The sequence below is a fragment of the Ctenopharyngodon idella genome, chromosome 24 (genome assembly GCF_019924925.1).
Source record: "Ctenopharyngodon idella isolate HZGC_01 chromosome 24, HZGC01, whole genome shotgun sequence".
NCBI lineage: Eukaryota > Metazoa > Chordata > Actinopteri > Cypriniformes > Xenocyprididae > Ctenopharyngodon > Ctenopharyngodon idella.
Genome location: NC_067243.1, coordinates 8,863,096 through 8,882,367, shown reverse-complemented (window position 1 = coordinate 8,882,367; position 19,272 = coordinate 8,863,096). Strand labels below are relative to the sequence as shown.

The 19,272-nt window shown below is 39.1% G+C and overlaps 1 protein-coding gene across 1 annotated transcript; it reads left to right on the top strand.

The window, feature by feature from the left end:
• Positions 1-1,604: 1,604 nt before the first annotated feature.
• myo5ab (myosin VAb) lies at positions 1,605-18,867 on the top strand. Its single transcript, XM_051883361.1, is given in 42 exon segments — positions 1,605-1,801; positions 2,129-2,239; positions 3,805-3,976; positions 4,471-4,615; positions 4,712-4,868; positions 4,995-5,138; positions 6,084-6,165; positions 6,371-6,478; positions 6,999-7,105; positions 7,238-7,503; positions 7,589-7,670; positions 7,769-7,909; positions 7,999-8,124; positions 8,218-8,301; positions 8,680-8,814; positions 9,226-9,323; positions 9,401-9,487; positions 10,895-11,003; positions 11,238-11,449; positions 11,598-11,754; positions 12,180-12,419; positions 12,501-12,695; positions 13,534-13,627; positions 13,879-14,027; positions 14,152-14,265; positions 14,354-14,491; positions 14,595-14,651; positions 14,733-14,957; positions 15,193-15,230; positions 15,346-15,426; positions 15,727-15,925; positions 16,027-16,120; positions 16,318-16,467; positions 16,638-16,717; positions 16,719-16,793; positions 16,950-17,036; positions 17,218-17,368; positions 17,448-17,730; positions 17,837-17,993; positions 17,995-18,012; positions 18,108-18,188; positions 18,279-18,867. Coding segments are annotated over 42 exon segments (5,409 nt in total). The 5' UTR covers positions 1,605-1,774; the 3' UTR covers positions 18,432-18,867.
• The last annotated feature ends 405 nt before the right edge of the window (positions 18,868-19,272 follow it).

Sequence of the window (19,272 nt, the reverse complement as noted above, 5' to 3'; positions counted from 1 at the left end):
TTTTCTTTTTAATTTGATCCATATCTTAGTTAATATATAACTAACCAATGCTTTATTTATTTAGCTTGAACGGTTTTCATACAGAATGTTCAAGAAATACAACTAGCTTACATTTGAATTTTATGTTGTTTTTCTGCCTTTGTATATCTGGACGGGGTGCAGTAACTCACAATCCCCACAAGGCGGCACTGTTTTCACGCCACTCATCACAATGGCGGCTTTTTTATTTATTTATTTTTTTTTCAAGCGATTATAATATTGCCAAAGCCAAGATTATGAACAAACAGCTTATTTCAGCAGCAGAGAAGACATGGATATACAAATAACCAGCTCACATTTTGAGTATCAATTGTTTTAACACCTTTTCCTTAGCGGGGTGCAGTAACTCACAAACGCCACAAGGCGGCACTATTTTCACGCCACTCATCGCCACAGCGGCTTTTTTTATTAATATTCTTTTGTTCGAGCGATTATAATATTGCCAAAGCCAAAATTATGAAAAAAAAACAGCTTACTTCAGCAGCCGAGAAGACATGGACATACAAATAACCAGCTCACATTTTGAGTATCAATTGTTTTTAATAACTTTTCCTTAGCGGGGTGCAGTAACTCACAAACGCCACAAGGCGGCACTGTTTTCACGCCACTCATCGCCACAGCGACTTTTTTTATTAATATTTTTTTGTGTTTTTTTTTTTTATTAATATTTTTTGTCCGAGCGATTATAATATTGCCAAAGCCAGGATTATGAACAAACAGCTTATTTCAACAGCAGAGAAGACATGGATATACAAATAACCAGCTCACATTTTGAGTATGAATTGTTTTAATACCTTTTCCTTAACGGGGTGCAGTAAATCACGAAAGCCACAAGGCGGCACTGTTTCCACGTCTGTTATTGCCACGACGACTATTTTATTATTTTTTACGGGTAACAACGTGTAATATAAAACAGAAAAAGCAAGTATATTGTACAACAGTCTGGGAAAATAACAAATGACAAAAGAAAAAGAATGGCTCGTTTCTATACCCAGCATGCTTAAAAGAAACTGGCAAGGATGATTGCCACATAGAAATAAAACAAGCGGGAAGAATATTATGAAATTTGAAATGGGCATGGTTGGGCTCCCCGGAAGTGGTTTCTAATTGGTGACATACTTTAAGTATAAATAATATTTTACTTTATAATAAATAATATTAAAAAACAATGCACGTTTTACAGTCTATAAACATTTAATTGGCTATCGAAGTTTATCAGCGTCTTTATTCTGCTAAAGCAACAGATTAATGGCGTTGTCAGGTGGAATTTGTTACTTTTCTCAGCGATGACAGGATGGACCAATTATAGTTGTTTGTGATTACAAGGTGATTTATTTATTTTTAATCGTTTCATAAAAAAATATGGAAACATTTGTATGCCAGATATTTGTATTCATTATAAACATAATAAAAAGATTACACTATTTTGTGTAAACATATTTCCAATGAGACAAAAACCCTGAGATTTGAATGCAGGTCAATGGAGGAATCAGCATTTTGAGCCGCCAAGCGCCCCCTGGCGTCCACACAGCTTCATGATCCACAAGAACAGCTGTTAGTTATTAAACTGTGCCGCTCAATGTGTTTCCCCGGCTGCTGTCACACTTCTTCTACACCACCAGCCAACAGATTGCAGAAACTTTGGCGTTTCTAAAAGTCTGTTTTTTTTTTTTAATCGTACCAGACTCGGAGAGTAACGATGTTTCTGGAGTAACGGGAGTTTAAGCAGAGCTCAATGGCAGCGCCGGAGCTGTACTCGAAGGTATGAGAGTTTATACCCCGCTAATTTCACATCTGAGAAATGGAAACATGTGAAACATTATCATCCAGACAGTGCATTCTTACAACTGGGTTGTAGGAACTTTAAATGGGCTTCTGGAATTAAAATTCTTATTTGTTTGTTTAATTGTCAAACATTTAGTTTGTATCCAAAAAATAAACACTGAAAATATCAATGATATTTAATTGTTTTAAATATGAAAGCATTGATAAAACAATCATATGCTTGAATGAAGTTGAAATAAGATATACATCTGCTTTAAATAAATACTGTTGTTATTCAAACTAACTTGATGTTCATCACATGTAGTTTGCTCGAGTCTGGATCCCAGACACGACAGAGGTGTGGAGATCAGCAGAGCTGACCAGAGACTACAGGCCTGGAGACACTGTTCTACATCTACAGCTGGAGGATGAGACGGTGAGAGCATCAAACACTTAGTCTTTCAGTTCTTGAGTCAGCACTGAGTCAAGTTTGAGGCAGAGTTGAGTCAGACTGGTGGTGAACGGGAAGTTATGTGGAAAATAACGGGTGTGGAGTTCCAGTTCCAGCATATTTCAGTAAATACACCCATTGCTGTTCCCACAGTTTATTTCACTGGTGGCAAATGGTAACGTTATCATTTGTGTAAAGTCACTAGGGCAAAGAACAGTATCTATTAAGTTTAGCTCGTGGTTTTCCTGAGGTAAATGTACCTCCTGTCTGCAAGTGTGTCATTGATAGCAAAAGTTTTTGCATGTTTTACCCACAATATAACTGACATTTAAGCTGCATGTCTGTACAAGATGATCTGATGAACTTCAGTTCAATAAAGTTTTAGCTCTATTGACAACGTTCTGTTGATTATGACAGAAAAACAAACAAAAATCGCATTCACAGCAATGCATGTACAGTGGAAGTTTATAGGACAAGGCCAGTGGTGTAAATGTAAATAGTTACTGTACTTAAATATCTTTTGGGTAGTTTGACTATCAAAGAAATTAGCAACTTTTACTCTCTACTTGACTACATCTTTGAATAAGTATATGTACCCTTTACTCCAATACATATGTAATTTTGGTGAGTTACATTTTGCATGGCAACTAACTTTTTCTGCAGCAGTTTATTTCTGCTACAAAAGAAGCAATATCGCCATCTACAGGGTATTGAAGGTACTGTATCAAATGCAAGTGCATTTGCAGGTAGCTGTTGAATCGCAGATGTTTATAAGATGAATACATGACTGCAGCCGGTGATGGAGCCAAAACAAGCACGTCCAGTGCAAGAGGCTTTGACTAGATCATTTTATTTAAAATTATTTCATCTATACAGTGTACTAAAGAGAACTATTTGAAGGATAATGTTTTACTTGTGAGCGCTTGAGCGTAACAGACTTGAGTATTTGTAGACGTTTAAGAGACTGTTGTGTCGACCTTGATTTATTTCAATATTGACATGTTTGGACTTTTGAAAATAAATGTTTTTTCTCCTCACAAATTAGCTGTTTCTTGTTTTTCACTGGCATGTCTCTTAGATTTGAGGACTAGTGCATCTTTGATCTTATGAGTAAAATACTTAAGGACTGTTAAAATCAGATACTTTAAGACTTTTACTCAAGTCGTATTGGAATTGGTGACTTGTAATGAAGAGAGAAGTCCTGGGTTCAAATCCCGGACGAGCCCCCAATTTCTGTTACGACCGTCTAGGGGTCAGCCGTAACAGGAAAAGGAAGAAAAGAGTCTCACTACCGGAGAGATGCCGAAAAAAAAGATTTATTTCTTAATAAGGGTTTAGCATCGGGGCAGACAAGGCCAAAATAACAAACAGAAGAATCTCCTTTTTTAACCTCTACAATTCCTAAGTAATTTTTGCTGTAAGGTGTCAGACCTTTTACTCCGCTATGGGTTTCAGTTACTCTTTACACCTCTGGAACGCAATAGATTCTCTTTAAGAGCATTTATAGTTCTCCTCATGAGCTTCAGCTGAACTGTAGTGTCTTTTCATAGGAGGTCGAGTACAAGCTGGACCCAAAGAGTGGCGTTTTGCCGCCTCTTCGTAACCCGGACATCCTGGTGGGCGAGAACGACCTCACGGCTCTCAGTTACCTCCATGAACCGGCCGTACTGCACAACCTCCGGGTCCGATTCACGGACTCCAAGCTTATCTACACCTACTGTGGTAATCAAAAATGACACCTCAACTGGTTATTCTAGATATATTAAACTAATACTTTCCTATTTAGTTTAATGTCAGTTTGAAATCAGTCTGAAAATATGTTCAATATATATTCTGATAAATTCACACTTTTTTAAAAAAAAAAAAATTACTTTTAATTGTTTTTGTATTTTTATTTTATTTTTGTTTAAATGACCTGTAGACTTTGGAACTCCCATGTGCAGCAGATATTACTAGCGAATATGAACCATAAAACATGACGTAGCAGAGCTTGTGTGTCATCTGCACCGCACGGCTCATTAGACTTTGAGTTCTGGACTCCTGTTCTTAGATTAGACAGATTTGCATACAGTATGCAAAGTTAAAATAAAAAGAGTCTGAAGCATTGCAAATATAAAAATTCAAGAAAAAAAGTATTGCAATTCAGTCTGACCTTTGACCCAGAACTCCAGAAGTTGTAAAAATCAAGTTATTTATTTGTTTTGAAATAAAAATAGGGATCATCCTGGTTGCCATCAATCCATATGAAAGTCTTCCTATCTATGGATCCGACATCATCAATGCTTACAGTGGGCAGAACATGGGTGATATGGACCCTCACATCTTTGCTGTGTCAGAGGAGGCCTATAAACAGATGGCCAGGTATGTGCACACACCTTTTAGCAACAGAGATAGAATGTGTAAGAATATGTCTATAGGCAGTGACAATGATATCTCTCTTCCTCCTCCTCCTGTAAGAGACGAGAAGAATCAGTCCATCATCGTGAGTGGAGAATCTGGAGCAGGGAAGACTGTTTCTGCCAAATATGCCATGCGTTACTTTGCTACAGTCAGTGGATCCTCTGCTGAGTCCACCGTGGAGGAAAAGGTGCTGGCATCCAGTCCTATCATGGAGGTATGACTGCAGTTAGATGCCTAACTTTAACTAGCATTTGCTAGCCTGTAAAAACTCCTCCCTAGACATCAAACAGATCTATTCCAAGAAACTCTGTGTCATACTGAGGTTTTCTTCTGTCTGTAGGCTATAGGAAATGCCAAGACGACGAGAAATGACAACAGTAGTCGCTTCGGGAAGTACATTGAGATTGGATTTGACAGGAAGCACCACATTATAGGAGCCAACATGAGGACGTACCTTCTGGAAAAGTCTAGAGTGGTGTTCCAGGTTAGTCTTATACTCATTTAAACTGTACTATATACTGATTTAAGCAGTTTGAATGACACATGAGTCACAATTAATTTCATTAATATAAAACTTGGTTGCTTTGAAGTACCCCTATTATGCTTTTTCGAACATTACCTTTTATGTAGTGTGTAATATAGATGTTTGTGAATGTTAAAGGTCTGAAAAGTTTCAAGGATCAAAGTGTTAATGTCTCCCAAAAGAAAGAACCGATTCTGAACTGCCTGAAATGAGTCGTCAGTAATTTTTTACTTCCTGCACAAACCTACATAGGTTTGTAACAAATTTGCACAATGCCAGCCTACGGTCTTCATTGGATGCCTGTGAACAATTTACTTTTCCCTTAAACGTTGTAGTTGTAGCTGAGGCCTAAAGATTTTGGTTCATGTTGTCGACAAGTCGAGAACACGCTGTTTTCTGTGCTGCAAAAGCAAATGCACTTTGCTGCACTTCCAAAGAATGAGGACTCAAGCTCAAATTGATACGTTAAAACCGACACCAATGTTACTGTTCGTATCACTCTGTATCAAATGCTGAGGAAGATCTGAAGCTGAAATTCAGATATGGTAATGGACGTTTCATTTCTGACGTGCAGTGTAAGTGGTTGACCAACCACAACAGACTGGGCCATCTGACCAATCAGAGAAGAGTAGCTCTCAGAAAGGAGGGGTTTAGAGAGATTGAATCCTTCATCGAACCGTTTCAGACACTGTGAGAAATGAGTTGATGTGCAATGTTGTATATTATGAGAAAAGTGTTTTTTTGACCTTGGACGCATGTAAACCTATTGTAGGAGATTCCAAAGCAAAAGTAGAAAATTTAAGAATAGGGGCACTTCAATATCAAATAAATATAAAGTTTGACGTATTTATGTAGGAATGTCACTTGACTTACACTAAAGTGATCAGTTTCTGTTTCCTGTTTTAGGCAAGTGAGGAGAGAAACTATCACATCTTCTATCAGCTCTGTGCCTGCGCCCATTTACCTGAGTTTGAACCTCTGAAGTTAGGTAATGTGATACCCATTCTGGATTGAGTTTATAAATAACAGTCAAGTAGAGCATAGCATCTTCATTTGACTAGGTTATGAAGGGTTATATTTAATACTGTAAGTTTTAAGTCAACCGACAGCTAATATTTTGTAGTAAGATAATCTGTTCATCACTTCCCCTCAGGATGGACTTCTTTTCTTCAGTAACCAGTCTTTCTCTTAAGGTAGCGCTGATGACTTTCCTTACACTAACCAAGGCAGAAGTCCCGTCATCGAGGGAGTGAATGACCTGAAGGAGATGCAGGCCACAAGGAAAGCCTTTTCACTGCTGGGTATGAATATTTTACCTTTCCATGTGCAATCTGGTGTTTTGTACAACAGGATCCCATATGTCTCTCTTTTATTGTATTAATGTATTATTAGAATGATAAAAAGGGTCACATCTTTTATTTACATTTTTTTTTTTTTACATCTTTTATTTAATTTGATTTTAGTTTTAATTTCATTTCATTTTAATGGAAATTTGTTTTTAGTTATGAGTTTATTTTATTTTATTTTATTTTATTTCTATGATTAAACTTGCCAGGTTTCTGAACACCTAATAGTCATAGCTGATGCATAAACATGGACATTATAATAATGTATTAATTTTTCTGACTTTTTGCAGCTTAGTTTAAAGTCTTTTTGGACTAGGGAGGAAATTACAGTATGTTTTCATTGTACATAAAGCTCTTTTACCTGTAAAGATCAAGGACAATTAGATTCCTCATGATAAGAGCCTGTTTAATGGTTCTTCACATACTCTTAGTTTAGTCATTCAAGCACAAACGTGCCAGTATCTGCTTATTACAGGAATTACTGAGGCGCACCAAATGGGTTTGTTCCAAATCCTGTCAGCCATTCTTCATCTGGGAAATGTAGAAGTGAAGGAGAGAGGATCTTCTAGCTGTGGCATCTCTGTGAGTCGCAGTGAGAATGCAAGAATAAATGATTTCTTTCATTCACATTTTGCATTTTGACAAAGGTGTCTACTAAATGATTAAATGTAAATGCACTTTGATTCCACACTATATTGTTTGCATTGTGTCCAGGATGAGAGTGGCCACCTGGCAGTGTTTTGTGACCTCACTGAGGTGTCGTATGAGTCCATGGCTCACTGGTTGTGCCATAAAAAACTCAAAACTGCCACAGAAACCCTAAACAAGCCTGTTACCCGATTGGAGGCCGTGAACGGCCGTGACGCTCTCTCGAAACACATTTACGCCAAGCTCTTCTCCTGGATCGTTGGCCAGGTCAACAAAGCCCTGAGCACTTCCTCCAAACCGCACTCGTTCATCGGTGTCCTAGACATCTATGGGTGGGTGAGCTGCTATTGTTTCATCTTCATACTTTGTTTATAATAAAAATGCAGTTGCAGAAAATGTACATTGTGTTGCACCCAGGTTTGAGACGTTCGAGGTGAACAGCTTCGAGCAGTTCTGCATCAATTACGCCAATGAGAAGCTCCAGCAGCAGTTTAACATGGTCAGCATATTCAAACATGTGTCAGCTGCTCCAGCATTCACGAAATAAGCAGTCATGTCCAAGCACATCACCACTCACAGAAAGCATTTCCCCTCCAGCACGTGTTCAAACTGGAGCAAGAGGAGTACATGAAGGAGCAGATACCATGGACGCTCATCGATTTCTACGACAACCAGCCCTGCATCAACCTGATCGAGGCCAAGATGGGCTTGCTAGATCTTTTAGACGAAGAATGCACTGTAAAAACCATTATTAAAGCATAATTGTTAGATAATTATGATCTTTTTTTATGATGAACTTCTCAAATTCCTTAATTTGATGTGTCCAGATGCCAAAAGGTTCAGATGAATCGTGGGCGCAAAAGCTGTACAACACTCACCTAAAGAAAAGCTCTCACTTTGAGAAGCCGCGCATGTCTAACACAGCCTTCATCATACTACACTTTGCGGACAAGGTACATGAAGAAAAATATGTAGCTTTTATGTGGTCATATAGGAATTTCTAGAAATCTGTGCCATTTTTTTTTCTCTCTCTATGTCTCTTTTAGGTTGAATACCAGTGTGATGGATTTCTGGAGAAAAATAAAGACACAGTCAATGAAGAACAAATAAATGTGCTGAAGGCTAGCAAGGTGTGTTAACCTCAACATAGCTCACTAAGCATTTTTCTGGCACAGAAATTCAGCTTCTAGGGCTCCACAGGAACATGTTTCAGCTTGAGAAATGTTATTCTCTACTCCCTCAGACAGTGACTTAAAAATAGAGTTATGATTCAACATGGCTTTGGAGAAGTATCGCCACCTGCTGTTCAGTTCATGAACATCTTTTTTGGGTTCCTAAATCTGTAATTCTCAACTGGTGGGTTGCAACCCAAAATGGGTAATTTAGAGCAGCAAAAGAGACTGTGTTAAATGCAAATAACCCATTGAGAACCACTAATCTAGGGCGTAATCGTCATAAGTAGCATACATATCGCTCTTTGTTATAAAGGCTCTCTTGTTTCCTCACAGTTCGCCTTGCTGGTTGAGCTCTTCCAGGATGAGGAAACACCTGCTGCTCAGAGCACCACAGCACCGGCTGGTCGAGCAAAGTTTGGACGGACCACCCAGTCCTTTAGGGAGCACAAAAAATCGGTTGGACTGCAGGTTAGAGTTGACCAACAAAGCCAAGATCCATCACTGTTATTCATTAAAGTGTCATTCATATTCATTTATTTAGAGACACATTACCCTTCAAAAGTTTGGGGTCAGTATGACTTATTAAGTAAGGATTCATTAAAGGGATAGTTCACCCAAAAATGAAAATTCTGTCATCATTTACTCACCCTCAAGTTGTCTTTGTTCTACTGAACGCAAAAGAAGATATTTAGAAGAATGTAACATGGTGCCCCACAACTGTTTTTGCCCATTCATTAAGAATATGTAATGGAAAATTACTTCCAGAACCGAGGATGCTGAAAAATCACTGTTGTGCTCTGTTGGAAGAGAAATTATTCACCCAAATCTCTTCATAGAAAATTAGTGTCATTTGTCTGTTTTTCTTCCTCCTGTTTTCAGTTCCGGAACTCTCTGCATCTGCTCATGGACACGCTGAATGCCACCACCCCACACTACGTGCGCTGCATCAAGCCAAATGATGTTAAAGCCCCCTTCATGTCAGTAAGCTGAGTTCAGAGATAATCCACTATTATGTAATACGGGTCATTATAGTTTCTTCTCGTTCTGTATCTAGAATGGACCCCCATCGAGCCGTTCAGCAGCTCAGAGCGTGTGGAGTCCTCGAGACCATTCGTATCTCAGCCACAGGCTTCCCTTCCAGGTGCTGATGCAATGACTGACATGTCTTACTAGTGTCCTTTCTGCTTGGAATCTGATTGGCTGTGACCAACTCAAGGGAACCAATCACATGTGACTAACACCAATCTTCAAAGTTTTTGAAGTGGTGAACTAACAGCAAAATTAGGGATTATTTTTTTTTTTAATTAAAACCTTATTAGGGATTCAAGCACGTAGCTTACATCGTTGGAATCCTTGGCTTAAGACAGACAAAATGCATGCCCCGGATTCGATCGTCGAAATTTTCAGGTATTTTGGATTTTTAAATTTTTTGGATTTTTAAAAACCTACTTTTGCAAACTAGTCCTAGGTTTTTGGTTTGATCAGAACCAAACCAGTGCAGCAAGATTCTCTGGAGTCTGATTGTCAATAATTATAAAAAAAAAAGTTGAAATTTCAATTCACGGTCTCTAAGGGCCGCCAAAACGTTTCAAGTGGGCGGAGCCACTTTTCCTAAAATGGCTATAACTCATGAACGGAATGAGATATTTCACCATACTTGGCACACACATGTAAGAGCTCATTCTGTGGTCGCGTGAAGAAGGACGTGGAGACTGGCCACTTGGTGGTGCTATAACATGGAAAAAACTTAAAAATGGCTACAACTATGCAACCCTAAGTCTGATTGTCTTGAAAATTGGCATGCAGTGTCTTTGTCCAAGGTGCCAAGACTGCCTTTGAGGACATTGGCGTATCTCGAAAAACGCGGCTGACGGCAGCCAATGAACTTTGAGCATCAGACAAGGTTAACAGAGGCCCGATCAGAATGAAACTCGCTGGGCCTGTTTGACTCGCGGCCCTAGAGGCCTGTAAGAAATTCGAAAGAAATCAGCCACCGGTGGGCGCCTTCGTGTTTTTCATGTGTGTAAAGGATTGTATATCACCCGATTTTTCGCACACGCTCACGACATTCATACCACATGGTAAAACTCCTCATTCTGAGCAACTTTGCCTCTAGCACCGCTGCTGTCCATCGAATCATTCTTTGAATATTGGAAATTATTTCAAAAACCAACTAAATGGTTACTTGTTAAATAAAACATAATACCATTTTATGCATGTTTAAAGGTCTTAAAGCGCTGGAACCCCAATAATTGCTGCTCTCAGCTATATTTGTATTTAAGTTTAAAACTGCTTTAGGGACCATTCACATATCACGTCTAAAAACGTGTGGAAAGCGTGGCTGCGGCGCTTTCTCCTTTTCAAAGTGCTTGCGCTCCCGTGGCATCTGTCGCGGCTACATTTGAAATAATAAATTTAAGCGCGCAAAAGATGCGATATGTGAATGGCCTCTTATACTTGCAAAAACTAATTAGTTATGCTAACGCTAAATGCTTTAACTGATATGGAATCTGTTTGTTTTAATGCTGCTTTAACTCCCTCTGGTCAGGTGGACTTACCAGGAGTTCTTCAGTCGCTATCAAGTTCTAATGAGGAAGAAAGAGATCCTCTCAGACAGGAAGCTGACCTGCCAGAATGTCCTAGAGCGGCTTGTGCAGGTATCACACTTGTCTTTGTAAATATAATTCTTTCTCCATACAAAGAGCATGTATAATGCTAAAAAAAATGGCTGGTTTAAGATGTTCTAAGCTGGTTCAAGCTGATCTCCCACCCAAAAAGTGCACAAAACCCCTCTGAAACCAGCTAAAAATTGATTCTGACCATGCTCAGACACCTACAAACCAGCTTGGGTTTTTTAAACAGTTGAATGTTACTCCATTCCCTCTCTACAGAACAAAGATAAATACCAGTTCGGAAAAACAAAGATCTTCTTCCGAGCCGGACAGGTGGCTTACCTGGAAAAGCTGAGGGCGGACAAACTCCGTACGGCCTGCATCAACATCCAAAAAACCATCCGCTGCTGGCTGGCCCGCAAGAAATACCTGCGTATTCGCCAGGCGGCCATTACCTTACAGAAATACACGAGAGGACACCAGGCTCGATGGTGGGTGACGCTCGCAAATTTATTTGGTTTGTGAAATGAGTCGAGCGTAAATGAAGACAATTTATTTATTACTGAAGGCTTTTACTTGTCTATCATTTGCTGGCTGGAAACTAATCCAACAGTGTGTGTTTTATCTGTTCTCGATTAGCCTGTGCAATAACCTGAGACGGACACGGGCCGCAGTGATCTTTCAGAAGAACACGCGCATGTGGGCGGCGAGACGACAGTACCTGCGACAGAAAGCAGCGGCGGTTCTCATTCAGAGGTTACTGCGTGGATATACAGCCAGACTGGAGTACAAACGGGTATGAGACCAATAACATTTTCTTGAGGTTTAGCATAGCAGAGAAAGACTGGGCTGGTAATCAAAATGTGCAAGAGGAAAAAGAAAACTGCTTTCAGGAAAGAGTAACAGTTATTTCTTAGTAAAGAGAGTTGCTAATTCTCATTCATTGAAAGGTGCGATCACACTCAAATATTTACCACAACACATAAGCAACAGGATATAATGTCATGCACCAGGGATTCTGTTTCAGAATAAATAATAGTATATTTTCAACATTTTGAATTCATAATCTTACTCCAGTTTTCCTTCAACACTAATTGATGTGAAGCTGCCAAAAGTGAATTAGATTTCCAGCCAAGAAATCAATCTGTTTTCTGTCGATCTAGTGTCTTTTTGTTATACAAAAGTTGACATGGAAAGTTGTCATCATGTTTTCTTGCACAGTTGGTGTTTGAGCACAAGGCTCTACTGATCCAGCGCTGGGTGCGTGGCTTCCTGGCCCGCTGGCGTTTCCGTCGCATCAAGCGGGCTGTGGTGTATCTGCAGTGTTGCGTGCGCAGGATGCTGGCCCGTCGAGAGCTCAAGAAACTCAAGATTGAGGCCAGATCGGTCGAGCACTTCAAGAAGCTCAATGTCGGCATGGAGAACAAGATCATGCAACTGCAGAGGAAACTGGATGAGCAGGTATCCTTCGTCGCTCTTTCATCCTCGTGATATCTAAGGAGCAATCCATGTTTGATTAACAATGTGTTTTTGTGTCTTCAGCATAAGGAGAACCGAGAGCTTTCTGAGCGAATAAGTACACTAGAGATCCACAGTGCTGCTGAGATGGAGAAGTTTCACGTGCAGCTTAAGACTCTTCAGGAGGTGGAAGAGGTGGCCCGTCACCGCGGAGACCTGGTGACATCGTTACAGGAGGAGCTGGAATTGGTTCGTCAGGAGCTGGAGAAGAATAAAGAGGTAAAACAGAGATATTTATTTGTTCTCAGAATGATTTTTTTTATTAATTTATTTTTTAGACAAAATAGTATTTTAATAGTTTAGATTATATAGAAAATATACAGTACTGTTCAAAAGTTTGGGGTTACTAAGTTTTTTTTTAAATTAATTAATTTAATTTTATTCAGCAAGGACACATTAAATTGATCGAATTTGACAGTAAAGACATTTATAATGTTACAAATGAATTCTAGTTCAAATAAATACTTTTTTTGTGTGTGTGTCAGGGTTTCCACACCACAAAAATATTGAGCAGCACAACTGTTTTCAACAAATGTTTCCTGAGCAAATCATCATATTAGAATGATTTCTGAAGGATCATGTGACACTGAAGACTGGAGTAATGATGCTGAAAATTCAGCTTTGACATTGCAGAAATAAATTATGCTTTAAAATGTATTACAATAGAAAACACTTATTTTAATTTGTAATAATATTTCACAATATTACTGTTTTTACTGTATTTTTTTTTTTTTAGAGACTTTTGAAAAAAATGAAAAATCTAACTGACCCTAAACTTTTGAACAGTAGTGTATGTATAACCTGTCAGCAAATTTTGTGGTATTGTCAGTGATGGTATCAGATTGATCTACCATGGTACTGAATGATTATCATGTTCATATACTATGGTATTGAAGGTACTTCAATGAATAGCATGGTACATGTCCAAAAATGTGATAATACGATATTACCATGGTACTTTATGAAAGCAGAATTTTGACCACCACTTATAAAGGTCAGAAAAGGATGTTATATTTTTTATAAAAAGTATGCATACTGCCAAATATGATATCTGCAGATGGTTGCTGATCTCAATGAGAAGAACACACTGCTGAAGAGTGAGAAAGATGAGATGAACAGACTGATCCAGGAACAGGAGCAGCAGATAAAAGGTGAGTTCATGTTGTTTTGGCTTGACGGAGGAAAGCTCCAAATCTTATTACTTTTGTATTTTAATGACTATAATATCATGTCTAATAATATGTGGAGAAAATGGACTTTTAGCATTCATATTCATCTCAAGGGCAGTTACTCTACAGCATAGGTTAGCAGATAAACAGATGCACCAGTCATGGTTAACATGTCAGGAAAGTGATTTTAAACAAAATAATTTCTTCATTCCTTCTGATTTTATCTTGAGCAGAAAAACCAGAGTTGACCAATCAGGAGTCCACTGAGCACCTGCAAGCACAGCTGAACGAGGAACGATTCCGTTACCAGAACCTTCTGACCGAACACCTGAAACTGGAGGAGCGCTATGCTGATCTGAGATCAGAAAAAGAGGCGGCTGTGGTAAGAAAAAATAGGCTACTTGTACAAACATTAGATGGTGAAATTAAATAATGATATAGTTGGTGTTAAAAGAAAACATTTTCAATATTATAAACCATTTTATGTTACCAATCTTTTTAAACAGGATCTCTCCAAACCTGGTCATAACAGAGCTGACTCTGGCTACGGCAGCAGCCAAACGGAGAGCATCCACAGTTCTGTGCTGACAGGGTCAGAGGTCAGCACGATGGAAAGAGAGGTCAGTTTCGAATGACAGCATGGCTCTTGAGTTTCTCTAGATTTCTTCTGTCATGATAGAATATAATGGATGTGTTTGATGTGTCCAGGAAGCTGTGCAGTTGGAAGCTGATGTATCCCTCCTGCTGAAGCTGCAGAGGAGAGTCACTGAGCTGGAGAAGGAGAACATGGACCTGCAGAGTGAGATGGACACCAAAGAAGAGCAGCTACAACAGGAGCGAACTAAAGTAATTAGTGTTATATATTTCAGAAAGGCCCAATAATTAACCAAAAATGAAATTCTGTCATCATGTACTGGAAGTCATACAAGTTTGTTCTCTGTGTTTGGAGGAACTGGAAGATTGTCAGAGAATTTTAGGGGCTGAGAGAGACTATGAGGCTCTGAAGGTACAAAAACATCACCAAACAAATGGTCATGTTCAGAGAAAATATATAGATGTGCATGTTCATGTTCTGATCTGCTCTCAGCGTCAGGAGCTGGAGTCTGACAATAAGAAGCTGAAGAAAGATCTGCAGGAGCTCCGTCAGTCTCTCAGTAAGGGGAAGGGGTCAAAGGTGGCGTCCCCTGGAGGTCAGGCGTATAACGTGGTTCTCGAGCAGCTCAACTCCACCAATGAAGAGCTCGAGGTGCGAAAGGAGGAGGTGCTTATTCTGCGATCTCAGCTGGTCAATCAGGAGGCATTTAAACATAAGGTAGGGGCCAAACCTTTTTCTTTCAGACATTTGACAATATTTGACAACAAAACCTAAAAAATTATATGAGATAATTAAAATAAAAATCAGTACAAAATAATGAAACTTGTATATTATATATTAAATGTTATATTTTTATATTTATTTATAAATATTTAATTACTTTTTTTGTTTCTCCTATTGAATTATAGATAAAACCTGATAAATCTGCTTGGTAAATACTTTCTCTTTTCAGGAAACAGGAAGTGAAGGAGATTCAGGTGAATCAAGCAAGTAAGTCAGCTTTTACATTTCATAAATTTGTATTTACCGTCATCATACCCATGTTCACACTGTAACATGCAGGTTTTCTTATAATGGAAGTCACTCATGACTCTTTCTCTCTCAGATCCCCGACTTTGGACCTTCATGAGCTCAATGAGGATGGAGAGCTCTGGATGGCTTATGAGAGCCTGAAAGAAACTAACAGGTAAAATAAAATAGATTAAATATATAAAGACTTAATCTTTCTCATACACACCATCCAGTAAGCTTTTTTTTTTTGTTGCTTTTTATATTGAGAAAACAAAGGGGCTAAACGCCACCTTTTAAAGAGAATTTTATAAACTCTTTCTTTCTCTATAAAATCCTTTTCTTGAATATTGATGGAAACGCACAATTTGTGTAAAATGAAGTAGTTAAAAATAATTAAACTGTTTTAGTGTATATTAACATGATTTTTAGTATCTATCTTTTGAGTAATAATATTTAAATGCATCTCTCTCTGCAGGATTCTGGCGTCACAGTTGCAAACTCAGGGACAGTCTCACGAGAAGGAGGTGGAGGGTTTGAGGGCGGAGCTCCAGCGGTTAAAGGCGGAGCTTGACCAGCAGCAGCAGATGATGTCAGACAGCTTGGAGCTTCCGCATGACGCTCGAATACAAGCAGGCCTGCAGCACGAGATCAGGCGCCTCACACAACAAAACATGGTGTGCATGCATTCTCACACTGAAAAATATACATGTGCTGACAGCAATCGATGATCATAGTAAATATTCTTCTGTATTAAAATGAATTCTGTCAATTATAGGACCTCTTGGAGCAGACGGGGAAACAGGACAAAATGATCCGCAAACTAAAGAAACACCTGAAAATATATCTGAAAAAGTTTGGGGAGTCTGAGGGTAAAGATTTTTTATTTTGAATACATAATATCAATACTCTCAGTCAAGATTGGACACATTTAACTGAATTCATGTTTTTTGTCATCTTAAAAAAATGCAATTAGTTAAATGTGCCTACATTTGACTTACTGTTGGAGCGGCATCCCAGGATGATTTTTATGTATAAAATATTAATATTAATATTTTGCTGGTGGCAGCAGGTGTTCATATCGAGCAGTCCTCTCCGGAGAACATGGTCGGCGAGAGAGGTCGCATGGTCAGTATCGTTCGGAAAGAGAGGGATTTCCGGGGCATGCTGGAGTACAGGAAAGAAGACGAGAACAAACTGTTCAAGATACTCATTACAGGTGACATGAACATCAGAATATCAACACAGACACTATTTTTTCTTTTGCTTCATCAATGTAAAGATAAAAGGAAAGAAGAACAAATGGACTGTAGATTTATTTGCCTTTGACTCTAGTTTGTATTTCATTGGAAAGAGTAATTTTCAGTCTTTTGATTATTTATCTACCAGAGCTCAAACCCCGAGGTGTGGCGGTGAATCTGATCCCAGGCCTGCCTGCGTACATTCTCTTCATGTGTCTGCGGCACGCCTGACTACGCCAACGATGATCAGCGGGTCTCCACCCTCCTGAACTCCTCCATCAACGCTATCAAGAACGTACTGAAGGTGAGAGACTCTCACAGACAGAAAATGCTGGAATATAAATCCACTGAGATGACTGTGAAACATCTTTACATTAAAAACATTGTGCAGATTCTTTTAAAAAAACATCTGATAAAAGATACTGTGAACCTTTTTAATAATAACCGACTGTGTTTACAGAAACGGGGGGATTTTGAGACCATTTCATTCTGGTTGGCAAACACCTGCCGCTTCTTACATTGTCTGAAGCAGTACAGCGGAGAAGAGGTAGGCGTGATTGTCTGGCTGTGTTTCAAACCATAGTGTGCTGCCTACCTAGAAAGCATTTTAGGCATCATTACATGCCTAGCATGAAGATTGTTTCAAAAACAATATATACATGTTATTTAATTATTCACTGCTATATGAATGCTGACCTGATATTTTATTTCTTCCTGACATCATTTAGGGCTACACAAAGCACAACACCCCTCGACAAAACGAACACTGTCTGACGAACTTTGACCTGTCTGAGTACTGCCAGGTTCTGAGCGATCTAGCCATCCAGATCTACCAGCAGCTCATAAGGGTCATAGAGAACACTTTACACCCCATGATTGGTAACTCTGCATGATCTGGTTATAAAGATTTCATTATTTATTATATGTTCTTAATCATTCCCTCTTTTCCTCATCCCAGCACCAGCCATGTTGGAGCAAGAGACCATTCAGGGAGTGATGGGCGTGAAGCCCACAGGAATGAGGAAACGCACGTCCAGTTTCCCAGAGGACAGCTCTCACTCGCTGGAGTCCATTTTGAAACAGCTGGATGTTTTCTATTACACGCTGCTCCAGCACGGCAACGACACCGATCTGGTCCGACAGGTCATCAAGCAGCAGTTCTACCTCATCTGCTGCATCACACTCAACAACTTACTGCTTCGCAAGGACATGTGCTCCTGGAGTAAAGGCCTGCAGATCAGGTACTGACTAGTGGTGGGGAGTTGACTCCTCTAGTGTCTCCAGCACAGGAATTGACTCTTGTTGTCGTCTCTGTTGCTGTGTCTGAAATTTTTCCCCTTACATCAGGTATAATGTGTGTCAGCTGGAGGAGTGGCTGCTGGATAAAGATCTTCAGGGCAGTGGAGCTCGTGAGTCTCTGGAGCCTCTGATTCAGGCGGCTCAACTTCTGCAGATCAAGAAGAAGAGCCAGGACGACGCAGAGGCCATCTGCACCATGTGCTCAGGCTCTCACCACCCAACAGGTGTGTGTGTGTGGGTGTGTGTGTGTGAATTTAGCCTCTCAAATGAAACCTTGAGTATAGTTCTGATGTTGTGTGTCTGTTTCTCTCTGGGACAGATTGTGAAGATCCTCAGCTTGTACACACCAGTGAATGAGTTTGAGGAGAGAGTGTCTATATCATTCATAAAGTCTGTACAGGTGAGTCATTTTTCAATGTTTTGAAATGCATTTTAAAGCAGATATTGTTGTTTGATTTTCATATTAAACACTTCTTCATCCCATCCACAGAATTTATTAAAGGATCGTAAGGAGTCTTCTCAGTTACTGATGGATGCTAAGATCATTTTCTCAGTCACTTTCCCCTTCAACCCTTCATCTGTGGCCCTCGAGACCATTCAGATTCCCAGCAGCCTCAATCTGAGCTTCCTGACGCGGGTTTAAAAACACACCAGTGATGTCATCACGGAACCTACAGAGCCGATATTGTGGAATTTTGAAATAAAGCCTTGGATTGTATTTATTTGGTCACATTTTCTGGGATGATTGTTTACACTGTAAAGCGTTTCACTTAAGAGATGAAATTTAAACACATTTCACTGTATTTGCTGGTTTATTGCAATGTGTTTTTGGGGCTAAAATGGGTTTGTAATGTTTATGACCTCAGTTATTCTGTATCTCAAATGTGTTTGCTGCCTTTAGAGTGTTTGAATGAAATGTAAAGCATATAAATAAGGCTTCTTGTTCCTATCCATTTTCAACCATACAATTTTCTCAATCTTTAGGACTATCTTAAGTATTTTATGTGCAGGAGTTGGATGAAAAAACTGTTAATCAGTGTTGCCATTTGAATGTTATAAAAAGAGCTTTCATATATTCATACAGTGTGCAGTACTGATTTGACATTTTATGATTGTTGCATACGGACCCAAGTTTTGATGGTTTTGAATATTTTTAAGTCTCTGCACTTCAGTCAGTTGGTCTGTGGAGAGATTTTACTCATTTGTGATGGATCATTTCTATAGTGTTTGTGGCTGATGTGGGTCAGCAAGAAGACACATATCAAGGATATCTGAGCTAATTTGTAACTGAGACATGACTTAGTTAAAAATTACATACCTCATGGAATTTTTTTTGTAAAAATATTCTATGCAAAAGTTGTTTATTTTATAAATGAGTCCAGTGCACACTTCTTCAGATAATTTGACATTATAGACTCCAATCTGATCAAATGTATTCACTTTTACAGGTACTTTAAAGTTAGGGATTATTTTAACAAAAAACA